This window comes from Callithrix jacchus, chromosome 2 (genome assembly GCF_049354715.1).
Source record: "Callithrix jacchus isolate 240 chromosome 2, calJac240_pri, whole genome shotgun sequence".
NCBI lineage: Eukaryota > Metazoa > Chordata > Mammalia > Primates > Cebidae > Callithrix > Callithrix jacchus.
Window position 1 is genome coordinate 194014945 of NC_133503.1, and position 14460 is coordinate 194029404.

Sequence of the window (14460 nt, forward strand, 5' to 3'; positions counted from 1 at the left end):
GAAAGATCCAAAAAAGATCCAAATGAAACTTCTAGAGAGATGTTTGATTTATCGGTGTTTGAGATAAATGTACACTGGATAGGATAAATTGTAGGTTAAGCACCGCAGAAGGAAAGCTAAGTTAACTCAAAGACACCAATAGAACCTACCCAAATGACATGCAAAAGGGAAAAAAAAAGTAGAATTGCAAGAGAATCCATGAACTGTGGGACAATTCCAAGTCGCCTAAAATGCACTTAAGTGGAGTCATTGAAGGAAAGGAAATAATGGAGAAGAGAAAAACAATTCTTAAAGAAATAATGGCTTAAAATGTTCAGATATGGTGGAATCTACAAAGCCAGAGATCCAAGCTCAGTAACCTAAGCATAAGAAGCATGAAGAAAGCGACACCAAGCAACATGATCATCGAATTGCCCAGTGCTGCTGATGAAGAGAAAATCTTAAAAGCAGAAAAAAATTAAAAATAAACACTATAGACATACAGAGAAATACAGTTAAGGATAACTGTATTTTTTTTGTTGTTGTTAGAGCAAAAATGTCTTCCAAAATGATAGAATCAGATACATACCTTTTTAAGGTTTGTCAAGACAGAGGACTTCTTTACCCAGGGAACTGCACCAGAAGAACAACTCTAAGGTTTTTCCTTCAGAGGGAAGGAAAATAAAGCCAGATGCAACTACAGATCTACACGAATGGATGAAGAGTCCTGAAATCTGACTGAGTGCTGGGAAGGAAGCTTGCAAATGAGAAAGTCATCTCCAATTGTCACCCCTCCTGTGAGACTGAAGAGGTAATGGAGAGGTCACAGCCTGAAGCACGGATGCCCAAGAGCAGCATCTGTCCTAGCAGAAGCCCCAGGTTTATGAATTCTGATTCCGATGGCTGCAGTTTCACCATGTTGAACTTCTATAACACAGGAAAGTGGGCAGCAAATTAAAGTACTTTAGATGCTGCAAAGAATGAATTTCCATCAGCCTGTGAGGAATTCTGTAGTGTCTTCGAGTATTATGTTTTGAAAAGTGTTATCAATTGAGAAGTATGAGTGGGCCTAGCACTTTGGGAGGTTGAGGCAGGCGGATCACGAGGTCAGGAGTTCGAGACCAGCCTGGCCAATATGGTGAAACCCCATCTCTATTAAAAATACAAAAAAAAAAAAATTAGTCAGGTGTGGTGGCAAGTGCCTGTAGTCCCAGCTACTCAGGAGGCTGAAGCAGAAGAATCTCTTGAGCCCAGGAGGCAGAGGTTGCAGTGAGCTGAGATCACACCATTGCACTCCAGTCTGGGCGACAGAGCGAGACTCCATCTCAAAACCAGAAAAGTATGAGTGGGTTTCCTGTTACACAGAGAGACTTAAGATAAATATGTTAAGAAGTCTAGAAATGAAAAATTTTCCAGGAGTTGGATATTATGAAAAGGAACTGCCAAAAAGAAAAAAAAGCAGTAGAACTTTAAGAGAGAAGAAAAAGAAGTTAGATGCGTAAAATACATTCAGCAGAGGTCTTATTAATTTCTTACCTATAATACTTGATGCCCTTCAGAATATGTAAGAATAAAAGTTTGAGGTTAATAAAATGCTTCCTCAGTTTTAGCGCTTTAAATGGAAAATTAAGCTCTCATTTGCAAAGTGTCTTTTACTTCAATTCTTAAAATAATGTCAACAACAACAACAAAAAACATCTTAACCTATGGAAAAGAGCCAGGATAGTTTTAATGTAATAGGGAACACACCAGATTCTACTTTTTAAATATCTCATGCAAGCGTATCCTGGGGTAGCAAGTAAATAAAATCTTATGTTCTAGAAAGATACATTCCTGCACACTTTCTGAGTTTAAATTCTCCAAACCTGACTCCTAAGCTATTTTTTGGTATGAGAAGGCTAAAGCATTCTTGTTTCTCATCCCCAAAACATGACTGTTTCGATAATTTTTTTAAAGGGTATTAAATGTGATGTTGTAAAAACTTCCCCTGCCATTTCCTATTAAAATACATTATTTGCTCTTGTTATTCTTAGTTTTTAAAACACCTACATGTATGGGAAATGAAAGCATAAGTACTAAAATATGGAACACGAGTCCTGTAGTTGGGACAGCTAAGATTTTTGAAGTTCTGATTGAATTTTTTGTTAACGTTTTTGACAATGGATTTGAGGCAGTTTTGTAGAAGCATTTTCCTTTGGTTCAGTTGTCTGTTTTTAAGGCAATACATCAAATATCTCAAAGGTTATGCACTTAGTAATGAGGCTGTACAGAATTGGTATCATTGTCATTCTGCCGGAATGCAAAGGTATGAAGAGCGCGGATTATAAAGCATTACTTGCTTTAATCTATAATGTGTAAGTAATATGAAGAAAACATTAGTATACAAAACAGAGTCAGCCAGAAGGCCAGTAGGGAATAAACACAATACTCTAAAAGATAATTGAAAACTGAACTATTCTCTAATTAAATGCTATACTTGTGGTGTCAGGAGTATTGGTATCTGCTGGGTGCTGACCATCTGACAAAGATAGCACCGGAAAATTTTCATGACAGGATCTCCTTTAATCCTCATTTCCATCTTATTAAATAAGTACTTTAAGTCCGTTTTACAGAGTATGAAACTGATACTTATGTGATAACTTATCGAAAGCCTCACGGCCATCCGGCCACAAGTCTGTCTCACCTTCGAGTCCTAGTTTTATTGCACCTTTCTCAAATTTGATATCTTGGAATATCCTGTTTTCCCCCTCACCGTCCTATCATTTTGGTCTGAATTTCACCTGTCATGTAGATGATTGAATTGATCTTGTTGTGGGTTTCTTTCAGGAATTACAGTTTGAAAGGCTGACCCGAGAGCTGGAGGCTGAACGGCAGATCGTAGCCAGCCAGCTGGAGCGATGCAAGCTGGGGTCCGAGACCGGCAGCATGAGCAGCATCAGGTACCAGCGCTGCTCTGTTCACTGTCTGTGCTTTCAGTTCCCGCAGCGAGTAAATCGTGCTGTTTCTCTTCTTTCCAACCCGGCGTTGGAGTTGGAACATTCATTCAAATGTTGGGAAGAAATTGTAACTGGCCTGATTTACGATGTTCAGAAGGTGTCCAAAATGTCCTGATTTGTACTTGAAACTCTTTTAACAAAATTAACGCTTGCTCTGAATGCAAATTATATGTAATTTTAGACAAAGGGAGGCTTTGCATTCAGCCAGCTTGCTGGAAATCAGGAATTGCCAAGTCACAGTCTCCCAGTTTGGGTCTTTTTTTTTTTTTTCTAAATGATCCAGAGTTCCAGTTTCCTGAAAGAAAAGTGAGAACATTCTCATGGAACCGGTATTGTTTGCTAATACATAATACTAAGTTACAAAATTACCCCTTGAAGATTAACCATATGTGCAATTCCCATGTATAAAAATATTTACTCATTCATAAATATATATGATTCTTCAATTAGTGATTAGCTTGAGATAATTAAACATGTATTTTTAAAACCTACACATTTTAGCCACTTGACCACAAAATAAAATTATCCTCCTTAGAACCAGGCTTTCATACATGAAAATGTAAGTATATGTGTGCATATGTGTGTGAAAGAGACATAGGTTTAACTTCCACTTTTCAAAAACACTCGTTAGATGACGTGTTTTGGGCACTGTACTGCATTTTTAGGGAGGAAACCAAAACTGCTATAGCAAATAAACTCCAACATTGTAGTGAACTTAATGCAAGAGCGGCTTGTTTCTCTGTAGGGTGGCTGCCTGAAGATACTTCCTCTCCATATAGTGACTCAGGACCTCTTTCTAACTTGGTGGCCTTGCCATCCCCTATGGCTCCATCCTGAACTGCATCGTCAGTTGCATCACTGTACTCAGAGTCCACTAGAGAATATCAGTCACATGACCCCTGATAGATGAAAGTGGGGCAGGGTCCTGGGGTCAGCAGCCACTCTGCAGAAGCAGGAACATGAACTTGGTGGACTCTTAGCCACCTGCTGCCGCAAAAGAATAAAAATATCTTTGCAATGCTCCAAAATATTTTATCTTTGTAAGAGTATAACTTTGTAATTGGAGCATTTCGTACTGGAGTCAGATGCTATTAAACTTTTAAAATTGCTCAGTTTTTTTTCTTTAAATAGAAAACACTGCACTCTGTGTTGTTAAGTTGGGTTAACCACATGGACGGAATATCGTTTTTCATTACAAAACCTTATTTAGGATACGTGGAAACATCTGCTTTTGCATTCAAATGTCTAGGTATATGTAGCTACAAATATGTACAACGTGGTATGTTAAGCTCATCACGGACTTGTCTGAACATCCAGATTAACCAAAGCAGGACAGATAATGAAAATGAAAAGTCAATTGTGTTCACATGAAGTTGGTTTTATAAGTTTGACTAATTGAAGGTGGTAAATTTAGGGAGAGAGAAAAATAATAGCTTTAAGTGTGTTTTTGCTTTACTACATACAATTTTATACATATGAAGAAGTTCCTGTTCAAGCTGAACCTCTGAAAAGCTAAGCCTGCCAGATTTTATAGGTTCACATGCACCACTGAATTGACATCGAGTTTGCTTTGAAGCCTGTTGTTACACTGTTGGTCTGGTTCACTTTTCAATTCATGTTTCTAATCTTTCTGTGTGACATGTTTTCATGCTGTACACCTTTTACATGATTTCACCCAACCCCAGCCCCTGATCGGAGCAGGTCTAGGGAACTGTGTAGTAACCTGTGCATCAATTTCCACTTCCTGATTAGACCGTAAATGGACCTGACCAGACTGTGAGTAACCGGGCTCTTACTCTGGAGGATATCAAATAAGCAACCCAAAATCTGTGACATACAATAGGGGGTGCTTGGCAGTGGTGGCCGTAGTGGCTTGTGTGCTACTGGAGGACTCTGCTCCTACTGAGCCTCCCCACAGAGAAGCCACATGGCCCTGAAAGACAGTGAGACCAGTTTAGTTTCATTAGGAAATCTTGCCTTTCATGCGTTACATTTCATGAAATCATCTGCTACCTTCCCAAAACCTGTCCTCTTCCATTATTTGATTTGTCTCAAGTTGATTTCATTTATTACATCCAAAGTGTCTTGAATAAAATACATCAGTGCATTCCAAAGTAGACAGAAAAATTATACCGTGACGACTCTTGGTTCTTTACACCATGCATGTCTTGTATGTCTAACTCACAGCTTATGATACATGCTCAATAAATCCGTGTTAAACCTGTGCTAAATAATAGTGTTGAATGAAGAAGACACTGCCCAATTCTTTCCCTTTGCCTGGTATAATATCAGTCTTCATCAAGCTTAATTATTTTGTATTTTGGAAGTCTTTAATGTATGAATCCGCGTTTGTATAATACAAGCATTTACTGACACTTCTCTGGAGGACAGCCAATGCATAGCATAGCTTCCACTGGTTTTTTTTTTTTTCCATAACCTACTTGTTTGCTTGGCTTCAGCAATGCACCTTTAGAAATTCAAGTCTTTATTAAAGGTGATAGACTAACCTAGTTAGCACATCAAAAAGCATTTTTAAACAAAAATAAAATTTCAACGAATTTTTTTTAACAAAGAGGGCTATTTTAAAAGTCTCGTAATTGGTAATTTCAATGTTGATTCATGCCTCTCAATGATACTGGAGAGTGGGTAGGAGGGTTTCTTACAGGAAATGAAACAAAATCCAGTCACAATTGCCAGACATATTTGCATATAACAGGTAGAAATGACCAACAAATAGAATTGGGTTTTACCTCTGCCTTTGATGGTGATAGGAATTGCTCCATCTGACTCCCAAGATCTCTCTTTTCTTTCTTTTTGAGACGGAATCTGTCTCTGTTGCCCAGGCTGGAGTGCAACTGTGGCACAATCTGGGCTCACTGTAACCTCCCCCTCCCAGGTTCAAGTGATTCTCCTGCCTCAGCCTCCCGAGTAGCTGGAATTACAGCAGGCATGCACCACCACACTTGGCTTTTGAAATATTTTTGGTAGAGACAGGGTTTCATTATGTTGGCCAGACTGGTCTCGAACTCCTGACCTCAAGTGATCCACCCACCTTGGCCTCCCAAAGTGCTGGGACTACAGGAGGGAGCCACTGCATCTGGCTGAAGATCTCTTTCCAAGTAGTCACATTAACATTTCAATTAAAAAAATTCATCAGTATGCATTTGAAATAGTCAGCTTCCTAACAGTCCACCCAGTAGTACAGGAGGATGCTGGGAATTTGGGGGAAAAGGGATCTGGAGATACTTATTGTTGCAGCAGATGAGCTTCTGCATGCACCTCTCTAGGTCATAACTACCTGCAAATGGGAACATTCTGATCTCTTCCTGTCTTCACGGACTTGCCTAAACAGGTTTCAGACCATCGAGTGATTGTCTAAGGGTTCTGAGTTATCTGGAAAGGAGTTACTGGTGCTTTTCATTAGATCTAAGGGTTTACTTTGTACCTTATCTCTTTTCTGTCTTGACTTTCCTCACCCAGAACCTATTTGTAGATCAAAAAGCTATTGGATTCTTCATCATTCCTACAAATAGAGATTTTGGTTTCAGTTTTTCCTCCATGATTCCCAAGAACTATCTAGACTGGAGGCAGGAACATGATATAGATGATGCTTTTTATTTAGGATCGTGATCAAGTCCTGCTTTATTTAAGAGGATAATCAAGTCCCTCTTGGTAGTAGCCACCCTTCATCTCTGGCCAGTACAGTGATCTGGCTCATGCTTCGCCCAAGGCCCATTCCTCAGTCTCTAGGACTGTCAATGAGGTGTTACCTTGCAGCTCAGTGAGCCATTCAGTCCTCTTCCAGGTTGAGGCCCCTGCCTGGAGACCTGCCTCAGTCCTTGCTCTTGTCGTATTCTCCGTTGACCCTAAAACAGCATTCAGACTTGTCCCTTTGCGTGTATTCAGCCCAAGTTCATCCTCCACATGGTGTGAGATAGATCTGCAGGATACATAAACCAGGGCCATGTCTGTGAAGGATGCTTCCTCCACTTCCGCAATTCTATGAATGCACCATGATTTCTCATTTCGGGGCCTATGATGCTTTCTTCCTAGAATATGCTTGTTCTTTAGCATGGGTTACCTCTTCCTGCAGATCCAGTGACCCAGCTCGGGGCTCATGTCCTTCTGAATGTCTTCTCAATCAGCACAGACTGGACTGTTTCTCTTCTTTGGCAGTTGTTGTAACTTAACAAAGCATCAGAGATGGGTTGGGGCTAATACTCCATTGACCCTTCTATACATGCCCTGCCACAGGATGTTTTAACCTTCAGTCAAAGAATGGGTGGAGCTTTCTCCAGTGTTAATGAAAATTTAAGGGCACCTAAATAGGCACCTATTCATATTTCTTGATTTCCATAGGCATCAGTAACATGATGGTAGAGAAATGGAATTCAAATCACAGTTGGACTTCTCTTATGAACATCTCTTAAAGGGGCTTTGACTCTTGGAAGACTTATGATGATGATGATGATAAGGGTAATATATGATCACAGTAACAATTATGAGGAGTGTGACTGACAGTCCTATCTATGGACTGCTCCTAAATGAGGTGTAACTCTTCGAAGACTTATGCTGATGAGAATGATGTTCATTTATGGCAGCAATAATAATTATGAAGAGTGAGGGCAACATTTCCTTAGTTTTTCCTGCGGGTTAGTACTCTTTGAAGAATTTTATATTTTGCCTCATTTCATGCTTATGGAAACCTTTTCAGTTAAGTGTCATCATCGTCTCCACCTTGTCAACAAGGAAGCCACGGCAGACTAAGCCAGGAAGAATGGGTCCTTTGGAGGACATGGAGGAGTCTGGCAATGTGGGCCACTCCGAGCAAAGTAGGCGGAGGCTGCAAGGGTTGGGGAATGAGACACAGCATGAGGGTGAGCATGTCTGCAGATGGCCTCTGCAGCTGGGTCGCTGGTAGTCTCAGGGCTCTGCTGAGGTAACGTCTCTAACAGAGCTGGTACTGGGCATCAGAAGGCCATAGAGGGAGGGAGCTCCACTTGTCAGGTGTCCAGCAGTGAGGACGAGGACTGTAGCCCAAGCAGAGCCACAGCCCCCAGTGAAGGAGAAAGATGGTGACAACAGCAGGCTGCAGAGAAGCAGATGGCAGTTCTGATTACATGTGCCCTGCCGTTGTGCACCCTCCAGCCACATCTGGAAAGCACCAATGGGGAGAATGATCTCAGGAGGCTTGGGAGGCAGGCAGGATATCATAACATGGAGACTTAACGGTACTCTGGTCCTTGTGAATCCTCCAGGTAAGACCTGGGTATAGAAGATAGAACAAAGACCATTTTACTATTCAAGGGATTACAGTTTAAAGCATCATGCTAAATGCATTTTATGTGGTAGAAGTGGAGAGCATAGAATATTGGACTAAAATGGACTATAGCAAGGGAGCCATTTATTATCTCAGCCTTAGTTAACATGAGGCCTGAAGGTAGACAGGGTTCTTTTCACTGGGTGTCTCAGTGGTGTCATGACCCTAAGTCAACCTCTCTGTGAGAACCCTAGCATTCACCTGATGGTTGTAAGGCACCACCATCTCACCTTTGAGCATGCAGAGCTGTAAGGGAGGGAAGGGAGTTACATTCCTTCTCTCTCTCTTTCTCTTTCTGTATGTGTATGTGTGTGTGCGTGTCTCCCACAATCCCCCCGACATGTGTATTAATATATACACATACACATATATAGCTATATAGTATATTAATGATATAATTAATGATATATAATATGAAAATATGTGAAAAATATTTACCAGAAGGCCTCACATGGCCAGCCATGGCCCTAGGGAAATCTTGTAAATTCCATACTACTCTACAACAATTTTGCACAATTATGCCCAAACCAAATCACACATTTGGTAGCCAGAAAAGGGGGTGGTAGTGGTGCTACTGTAGACCCAACAGCTCCCAATTACATGTTATCTACTTAGTCTAAGTAGTTATCTACTTAGAATACAAGGTAAGTATTCTCACATCATGTAGATGAGGAAACAGGCTTAGATGTTAAATAACTTCACCAATGCCACATAGACAATAAGTGCATAGCTGGGATCTGGACCTCAGTCACAGGTTTCAAACTCCATGTTATTTCACTCTCAGCTATAGGTTGACCCAGATCCTGACGACCTGGGTCCCACCCAGCACCTGTATATACCTGCCAATAGATTCTCACAGGCCAGGTACAGTGGCTTACACCTGTAATCCCAACACTTTGAGAGACCAAGGCAGGTGGATTGCTTCAGCCCAGCAGTGCAAGATTAGCCTGGGCAACACGGTACAAAAAAGTAGCCTTGTGTGGTGGTGCTCTCCTGTAGTTCCAGCTACACTGGAGGCTAAGTTGGGAGGATCGCTTAAGTCCAAGAGGTCGTCAAGGCTGCAGTGAGCTAAGACTGCACCACTGCACTCCAGCCTGGGTGACAGAGTGAGAACCTCTCTCAAACACATACACACACACACACACACACACACACACACACACACACACACACACGTGTTTCTCACAAAATATTGCCATTATCTGTATTTAGGTGAATGTCTCTTTCCCTTGACTGTGAGCCTCTCAGGATGGTGACCTTGACATGTTCATTCCTGAGTCCCCTGCACCAAGATGGTATCTGCCATGAACCTTTTCCTCAGAAATACTTGTTAATTAACTAAAGGATGAGTGAAAAATTTCAAAATGTAGACTTGAGATTTGCATCATTTTCCATTAAACATTGATTCTGAAACTAACCAACTTCACTATGGATATCAAGATTTATGAATTTCAGTTGCCTCCTCCTTTGTTAATTATTGAAATAATTCCTCTGTTTTATTTGGAAATTAACTCTTAATATTTATGCCAATGGGAAGCAACCTGTGCCCTTCCTAAAGAAAATGAACTGTTCTTTGGAATTTTCAGCCAAGCTAGTTTCCTCCTGGATTATCAAGAGATTCCAAATGTGTATGTCTCTTCAATAACTCCCTCATTCCCAGCATGCTTCCAAGGATTATTAGCTGGAAGAAAATTTGTTGTTACTTGAGGGAGGCAGAATTCCAAGGTGTCCAGCCAGATCCCATCATGACTTGGTTTTCGCAGACTGTATAATCCTAAGACTGTAAATATGCAGCAGCCTCACTCTCCTAAATAGGTTATTTGGTCTGACCTAATCTCACAAGCCCTTTAAATCTGGGTCTAGAGGTCAGAGACAAAGGAAAATTCAGAAATTCAATTCAACTCTCAAGCTAGAGAGTTTTGACACAAGATAAATTATCTGGTGCTGGCTTTGAAGATGGGAGAGGCTTTGTGCACTAGCAATTCTGATGGTGTCTACGTGCTTAGTGTCTACATTCAGATGGTAAACTCACAGCCTGAAAGAAAAGCAGAAACCTCAGTCTGATGACCCAAAGGAATTGAAATCAGACAATAACCTACATGAACTTGAAAGGGGATCATTCCCCAGAACCTGCAGAAGAGAAAGTAGCCCTGTAGAAGTTTTGACGGTAGCCTTGCAGACTCTGAACAGACAACCCTGCCAAATCTGAACTTTACAAAACTGTTAGCTAAAGCAATGGATGTTGTTGTTGGTAATTGGTTATGCGGTGACAGAAAAGTAATGAAATGCTTTGTAATGGGTCTTGTACAAAAAGCTGAATTTAAAAAGGTTTTGAAAGAAAATAAATTTTATTCTGTGACAATATTTATTCCTTTCAAAAATTTAATTTATATATGGCCTATTTTATTTTTCAGGCATATATACATGCATTTGGACTCAACAGCTAGTCTGTAGCTTTGACTCCGAGAAGTGGAAGAATTTGAATCTGAAGTAGAGTGTCGTTTTACTGTAGAATAAGGACAACTAAATAAAGCAATCATCTTCACCCTATAATCTGTAATATAGATTCCCAAGATGTTGATTGGTGTTAGTTATATTTGAAAAGATAAAACGTAGTAAATATTAGCAGTTGCTTGCTACACATAAGGAAGTGCTTTCTTTCCTTCTCATCTTTGAACTACTGAATTTTTTGCAAAGAGAAGTTTCCACTAAAGTCTGCCATACTTTGGAGATCAGAGTGTAAAAGTTATACAGATTATAAATACTATCAAAGGTCATTCTCTTAGCTAACTTTCATGAGCCCAAATGCCAATAGTTCTACAAATAGAGTCTAAAAATCTTTTCCACATGTACACAAAAAGTCAGATTTATTGTAAGGAAGAGGCTGATTTCTGGTTATTAATAGTTAACAGTATTTAGTGAAGAAACAGAAGCCAGTGGTCACATACATTTAGTAAGAATGAAATTTATTTCTTCAAAAGTGTGATTAGTGAATTTTTGTAAGGAAATACATCATACAGGAATATTGTTTCACAAAATAAGACATTTTGTGTATTTTCATTATCTTTTGCAGGATGCAATATTGAAATAATTTGATTTGTTCTTGTTACAATAAGGAAGTAATAAATTTGCCAAAATATTTATATTTGGAAACTGGATATCTTCTATATTGAAATATCAGCTTTTTACTGCTTATCAACCATAGCCATAGGAATTTATATCCTTACCACAGTGAGTACACATTTGCCAGCTGGAAAAAAAAAAGTTGGATTGTTTTTGGATCGTTTTTTGAAATTTTTTTGGTTACATATAATTTCTGTTTTAAAGTTAGGGAGTAACTGTTAGTTTTCATGCTAGGAAATAATTATTTCTCGTGAGGCTAAATTATTACTGCTCCAGCAAAGTTGTACTAATTTATTTAAACAGGACAATGAGTTTATTGAATCGTCATTCAGAATTAACATTGCAGTAGTCATTTCCAAAGTCTTTGAGAATGTCTGCTTCAGTACAAACCCAGAAGAATAAATTAAAGGGACTATAGACATATTTTGGAGACTTTTCAGCATTGCCGATTTTGTTTTCTTTCAAGTTTTTCTGTCTTTGTTTTCTTCCAATTTAAATTCCAGAGCAGAAACCTCCCTCACAAATATTCCTAATTCTAAAGTCCCTTTATGAATCATCGTTCTTCTCGTAGTAACCTCTTTATTCTTTCACATTATTTGTTTTTTTTTTAATTTTAACCTCATGCCTTTTAATGCTGAGATTATTCCTTTAAGATTTCCTCTTATAGTTTTTCCTTTTTCCTTATAAAGCAGAAGTGATATTCTAGGATACTTTCTGGGCCATCAAGATTCATCTCCATGCTTCCCAAGCATCATCAAATTTCTGGTCAGGTTTCCATTCTCTTTCTCCTCCCAAATACCAGGAGCATTTATGTGATTGCTCCTTTAACAGGGAACTTCTTATTCCTCTAACCCTCTCTTTTTGTAGTCATCAGCCCTTTAAGCCTTTTTCATCTAACCAAGAGTCCAAGGCCACTCTAGTGAGCCAGGTCTATATAGTACCCAGCTTTCTTTGATCTCGTAATCCTGAAGCAAAATTTACAACCTGGATTAAAGGTGCTGCCTCCTATACTAAGGCTTTGCTGAGTCTTATCAACTGCTAGAACTAGGTGTCTCTTCCTCCTCTGTTTCCTTGGCTAGTCTATAAGTAATTTATCCAGGACGGGGATGACAAGCATATGCCAAACCAGTGGGCAGCACACAGAAATTGTTCAATCAGTGCAGAATGAATAAATAAATGAACAGATGAATGAATACACAGTAATTTTATTACTGTTCTTATCTCATTGGTGTTATTTTGACAAAATAACCAGTCATATTAATCTATAAGTTTTTCTATCTTTATATCTTCCAGCATATATATTTTCTATTGTATTATTTTTCTGTTATATATATTTTACATATGTTATATATTTAAATATCTTTTACATATATCTAATTGATCTATACAATACATTAAATAGTATATATAGTATTCTGACCTTGTTAGATCATAATATTACGTTTTGATATTCATCTTACTTAATTTTCATGAAAATATCTACTTGTTTAATGTGGTATCTTGGATTCCAGGGCCAAATACCTTGATGTACTCCGAATGTGGAACTATGGTTGACTTAGTCTCATACTTTCACTCTGATCCTAAGAAAAGGGTGATAATAGTTCTAACAATAGTAATGATAGTAATACTTTTATTTTATTAATTAATTTTTTTTTTGAGACTGAGTCTCGCTCTGTTGCCCAGACTGGAATGCAGTGGTGTGATCTTGGCTAACTGCATAAATGCTCCTGAGTAGCTATGATTACAGGTGCCCACCACTGTGCCTGGCTAATTTTTCTATCTTTTCAGTAGAGTTCGGGTTTCACCATCTTGGCCAGGATGGTCTTGAACTCCTGACCTCGTGATCCACCTGTCTCGGCCTCCCAAAGTGCTGGGATTACAGGTGAGAGCCACTGTGCCTGACCAACAGTAATAATTTTAATAATAATAATTGCATTAGTTTATTGAGCAGTTTCCCTAGGCCAGGTACAACATTAAATGGATTAGATAGATTATCCCATGTCATCCTAATTGACCATTTAAGTCTATTGTTTTTATTTTGTAGATAAGAACACTGAGATACAGAGAAGAAAATTCACTCTGTATAAATTTGGTAGTGTCTAGACATTGATTTCTAGACCTAGACATCTGTACTCCCCAAGCACATGCATTAAAATGTCACACCACAAGGCTGTCATTCGGTCTAACACAGTATTTTGAATTGTGTTGTAAACAGCCATCTAAATGTCTCTCATCTGTTTTCACCCGAGGGATGCAAACATTCTTGAACTGATATTCTGCTTCTTTTCCTTTCCATACACTGCAGTGATGATAGTGGTTTCGAGATTCCTCATCAAAATATGTTTCTGAGATTTGTTTTTATGCAAATTAAGTAAAGGGCATAAGAGTATATGTTATCATTAGTATAAATACCTTCATATTAACTCTTTGAAATTGCCAATTGACAAATTATACTAATATTCATGTATATGAAATACCAGTTATCATATTAAGCAAATAATTATTCTAAATTTATTTGAGAATAATAAATAGTTTGATGTAGGGTCTTAGAAAAATTGAATACTTTATGCCTGTAATTATTTTACATATTTCTTATATCAATTACTACTTTTTAACACATTCCTATCAATTTCGAAGCCTGGTTTCTTTCCTAAATGTCATCTCACTTCAAAAAGCTAATACTAGTTTTACATCTAAAGACAATCAATATAACAAATTTTATTTAGAAGAACTGTAGTATAAAACAGATGTTTTACAAAAACTAACTCTAATGAATTTTGAAATTTAGTATTCTGATCAGTGGAGAACTGGAAATCTGTATAAATTTATTTAGGATAGAAAATTCTTTATATTTTCTTTCTCTTATTCTTAGAGCTATTTATTTATTTATTTGAGACAGAGTCTCACTCTGTCACCAGGCTGCAGTGCAGTGGTGAAATCTTGGCTCACTGCAGCCTCTGTCTCCTGGCTTCAAGTGATTCTCCTGCCTCAGCCTCCTGAGTATGTGGGACTACAGGCACACACCACACACTCAGCTAACTT

At 38.6% G+C, this 14460-nt stretch overlaps 1 protein-coding gene across 25 annotated transcripts in view; it reads left to right on the plus strand.

Annotated features, from left to right (window-relative positions):
* The window catches only part of CTNND2 (catenin delta 2), a 967235-nt gene that overhangs the window by 351898 nt on the left and 600877 nt on the right, over positions 1 to 14460 (plus strand). For 22 of the 25 annotated variants that reach the window (XM_035292306.3, XM_035292310.3, XM_017969987.4 and 19 more), the window contains one exon: positions 2806 to 2918. The exons of the other annotated variants lie outside the window; for them this stretch is intronic. In XM_035292306.3, the coding sequence (XP_035148197.2) occupies positions 2806 to 2918 (113 nt within the window). The remainder of the gene's footprint in view (positions 1 to 2805; positions 2919 to 14460) is intronic. 25 annotated transcript variants of the gene reach the window in all.